We start from the raw sequence: 4,408 nt of genomic DNA on the forward strand, positions 1-4,408 counted from the left end.
GATGATCTGGCGACTTGTCCAGGGTGTACCCTGCCTCTCGCCCATAGTCAGCTGGGATAGGCTCCAGCTTGCTTGTGACCCTGCACAGGATAAGCGGTTATGGATAATGGATGGATGTTTTGACTTTTCAATTATATTTACATTAGGGGAAAGCAGGGAGACTTGGGACAGTTTGTCTTCCCATAAATTAATTTCAACCAATCAGGTTTTAGATTCCATCAGAAGTTAGATGTTGCCCCTTAGAGTAACCTACTTCCTTTGGGCCATGAAGCTGGATACTGCAGTAAGGTTTCATCTCATCTCATTATCTCTAGCCGCTTTATCCTGTTCTACAGGGTCACAGGCAAGCTGGAGCCTATCCCAGCTGACTACGGGCGAAAGGCGGGGTACACCCTGGACAAGTCGCCAGGTCATCACAGGGCTGACACATAGACACAGACAACCATTCACACTCACATTCACACCTACGGTCAATTTAGAGTCACCAATTAACCCAACCTGCATGTCTTTGGACTGTGGGGGAAATCAGAGCACCTGGAGGAAACCCACGTGGACAACATGCAAACTCTGCACAGAAAGGCCTTCATCGGCCACGGGGCTCGAACCCGGACCTTCTTGCTATGAGGCGACAGCACTAACCACTACACCACCGTGCCGCCCATGGGAAATTCTTTTTGTGAAATTCATGTTACAGGTTTTTTCTTGTGGTTTACAAATATACAATTGTTTAAAACTTTTGTTAAAAATGCAAGCATGTACCTGCATGAGGATTAATCTTATTTCATTCCTTCTTGAGAATGAAACTGTTTAGTTGAGTCAGATTTTGGATAAACTGACATTTTTCTATCGCTGTACCAGCATTGTGTGTTCATACAGTTCATCTCTTACAAGTTTTGATAATGAATAAAAATTAAACATGTTGGTCTCGGGCTGACACATAGACAACCATTCACACTCACACCTACGGTCAATTTAGAGTCACCAGTTAACCTAACCTGCATGTCTTTGGACTGTGGGGGAAACCGGAGCACCCGGAGGAAACCCACGCAGACATGGGGAGAACATACACCGTAAAACATTTCAGCCTTGTTTAGTTATGTCCACTTACTTTTTCTCTTTAACTCAATGAGCTCTGAAAAGTGTTTTAATTTGAACTAATCTGTGCAAGTTTTCAAAGGTTAGACTTGAATTACTTAGTTGTTTTGACTAACTGAGACTTGGAACAAAGATAATCATCAAATTGAGTTAACTTGCATTTCCAAGTTCAAATGTTTTACAGTGTGCAAACTCCATACAGAAAGGCCCTTGTCAGCCACTGAACCTTCTTGCTGTGAGGTGACAGTGCTAACCACTGTGCCACCCCATCATTATTATTATTATTCCTGCAGTCCTGCAGTGTGTATGTACAAACTGAAGTAGACCTATTAATGGTTATAAACAAACAAACAAACAAAATTTCATTAAATATCTCAATTAAAGCACATGAATCTTTTTGTGGAAACTTGGAGTATTGATAAGACTGTGTGTGTTTGCGCAATTGGCTTTGCGCAATGGGATGGATCCTTGCATATACTGCTCTCTCTCTCTCTCTCTCCTCAGCTGTGCACACCTCCTCCAGTCGCTGTTATAAAACTTTGCCATGATTTTTTTTAATCGAACCCCTGTACGTCTCCACCATGCACGGGTGCCTGCTCTTCCTGCTGCACTACTGGCTGTGCGTTCACCCGGCGGCTGTGGAGCTGCGCCCCGGTGCCAGGCTCTCCACATCACCGGCCTCGTTTTCACACACACTCGCCTCATCCAGCACCAAGCGCTTCCCAAGAGCAAGAAAGGTCTCCGTGGAACCTCATGAGTACATGCTTTCCATTTATAAAACTTTTTCGGCTGCTGAGAAACTGGGATTGAACGCAAGCTTTTTCCGGTCGTCTAAAGCCGCAAACACCATCACGAGTTTTGTGGATAATGGACAAGGTAAGTGTGTCTGGCTGAAAGGTTTTAGCTTTTATCATCATTTTGAATAACAAGATACTATCTCGTGTCAGTGATCAGAATCACAGCCTGTGTGCACATTCTTAGAGGAAAAACAAATGGTTCCTGAAGGGTTCTTTGGATAGATTTCTATAGCTAGAGATCTTTCAGGGTTCTCACATAGGGACAAGCCTGAGAACTGCTTAGGGTTCGAGAATAAAGCTCACAGTGTGCAGGTGCATATCAGTGTTGTCCCAAGATGTCAACAGTTTCAGTGCATTTATAATAACATTAGTCTACAGTATAATATTTTACAATACAGCAAGATGTTGTTTGTTTGTTTGTTTGTTTATATACATCACTGCATAATTGTGAATGCAATGTGTCTAAGAACATTCTCTCAAGATTTTTTCCTTATGCCATATATATATATATATATATATATATATATATATATATATATATATATATATATATATATATATATATATATATGTGTGTGTGTGTGTGTGTGTGTGTGTGTACTATATGAACACTCAGAAAAAAAAGATTAAGTCATCTTTGGCATCCATCTGGGTGAAAATAATAATAATAATAATAATAATAATAATAATAATAATAATAATAATAATAATTTATTTCTTGAGTGCATTCTATGTAAATCTCAATGCTCTTACAAAATGGAGATAATATGATATGTAAAAAAATATGTCATATTAAAATACATATTCACTGTATCTAAAAATATCAATCAACAATGTGGAATGGTTATCTTTGATTAAACAAGTAAGTTAAACATACAGATTCTATTAAGAACCCTATAGTAAAGTGTTTCCCTATTGGAAAGTTTTCCAAACTAAACCTTTTGTAAGAAGCTAAATGCTCTCTACTATACACAGAGCCGCTTGAAGAACTGTCAAAGAATATTTTTCCTAAAAGTGTAAAAGCCTAAAAGCCCTGGATTTCTGTAAACCTGCTTCGTAATCCAGTCTATAAAAACATTATGCAAATCAAATTGAATTAAATGAAACTGAACCGAGTTACATATCTCTGCTTTCTCTTTTAGATGACTCTCCAAACTCTCCACTCTGGACCCAGAAGTATCTCTTCGATATCTCAACACTTTCTGATAAAGTCGAGCTGCTGGGTGCCGAACTAAGGATCTACACAAAAGTCTCGGGACACGTCCCGACCTCTGATGCAGGTCCCATGGAGATTCAGCTTCTTTCCTGCCAGACTCACAAACATCTGGATTCCAAAATCTTCGACTTGCAGGACTCACACAAACCAAGATGGGAAGTCCTAGATGTGTGGGAAATTTTTGCAGAACGGCATTTGCACACACAAAGGAACTTCTTCTGTCTGGAACTCAAGGTTTCCCTCGACAAGCCTGAGAGGGAAATCGACTTACGGCATCTTGGATTTCACAGATACGGGCGGCCACAACAGAAGAAAGCCATATTGGTGGTGTTCACCAAGTCAAAGAAGAGGCAGAGCTTGTATTATGAGAAAAAGGGGGAAATTAAATTGGATCCTGACCAGGCTGGAAAGGAGAAAGTCCCTCACGTAAAACCTCAGCGGAAGCGACGGACAGCATTAAATAACCGTCACGGCAAACGGCAGGGCAGAAAGTCCAAGGCTAGATGCAGCAAAAAGCCACTGCATGTCAATTTCAAGGAGCTGGGCTGGGATGACTGGATTATCGCTCCTTTGGATTATGAGGCGTATCATTGTGAGGGTATCTGTGACTTTCCACTTCGGTCTCATTTAGAGCCAACTAATCATGCCATTATACAGACTTTGATGAACTCTATGAACCCCAGCAACATGCCACCCAGCTGCTGTGTGCCTTCCAAACTTAGCCCTATCAGTATCTTGTACATCGATGCTGGGAATAATGTAGTGTACAAACAATATGAGGACATGGTGGTAGAGTCATGTGGATGCAGGTGACTGGTGGTGTTCCTTAAATCTAAGAGTCCAAATACTTAGTCATGCCTCAAAGATAAATGATTGAAGAGTTGAAGATTAGAGCTGAGAGAGATTTCGTAGCCCAGTCATCAGTAGCTACAATTCCATAATGGGATTCACTGGTGAAACTGTGAGATTCAATCTGAAGCCATTATTGTATCATATGTGGATTTAAATACAAGTCTTTACAACAGACAAAAATAGAAAAACAGAGAGATCATTTTCAAGGTAATTCGACTTCCTCATACATTTACTGTCACCCTATAAGATACTCATTAAACTGCCTAAAACATAGTATATTCACCATTATGTAAATAACTTGTACAGTTATTGATTTCATTGTCGATTTGTATTAAATTATTCTAACCAATTATACAGGTATAACTTTGTATGTACTTTTGTAGATTGCAGTTGTGTATCTACCTCATTGAAGAACTTGGCTTTTTAAATGTTTCTCGATATATGAATG

The 4,408-nt window shown here is 40.0% G+C and overlaps 1 protein-coding gene across 1 annotated transcript; it reads left to right on the plus strand.

The window, feature by feature from the left end:
* Positions 1 to 1,676: 1,676 nt before the first annotated feature.
* Positions 1,677 to 3,921, plus strand: gdf6b (growth differentiation factor 6b). The gene is made up of 2 exons (XM_060942242.1): positions 1,677 to 1,971; positions 3,035 to 3,921. The coding sequence occupies exons 1-2, from the start codon at positions 1,677 to 1,679 to the stop codon at positions 3,919 to 3,921; spliced, it is 1,182 nt and encodes a 393-aa protein (XP_060798225.1).
* Positions 3,922 to 4,408: the final 487 nt, after the last annotated feature.

Source organism: Neoarius graeffei, chromosome 16 (assembly GCF_027579695.1).
Source record: "Neoarius graeffei isolate fNeoGra1 chromosome 16, fNeoGra1.pri, whole genome shotgun sequence".
NCBI lineage: Eukaryota > Metazoa > Chordata > Actinopteri > Siluriformes > Ariidae > Neoarius > Neoarius graeffei.

Excerpts from the sequence above, each read along its gene's own strand:
- gdf6b (XM_060942242.1), top strand. The coding sequence starts at position 1,677 with ATGCACGGGTGCCTGCTCTTCCTGCTGCACTACTGGCTGTGCGTTCAC. Across the intron at positions 1,972-3,034 it reads TTTTGTGGATAATGGACAAG|ATGACTCTCCAAACTCTCCA; the intron begins GTAAGTGTGTCT and ends TTTCTCTTTTAG.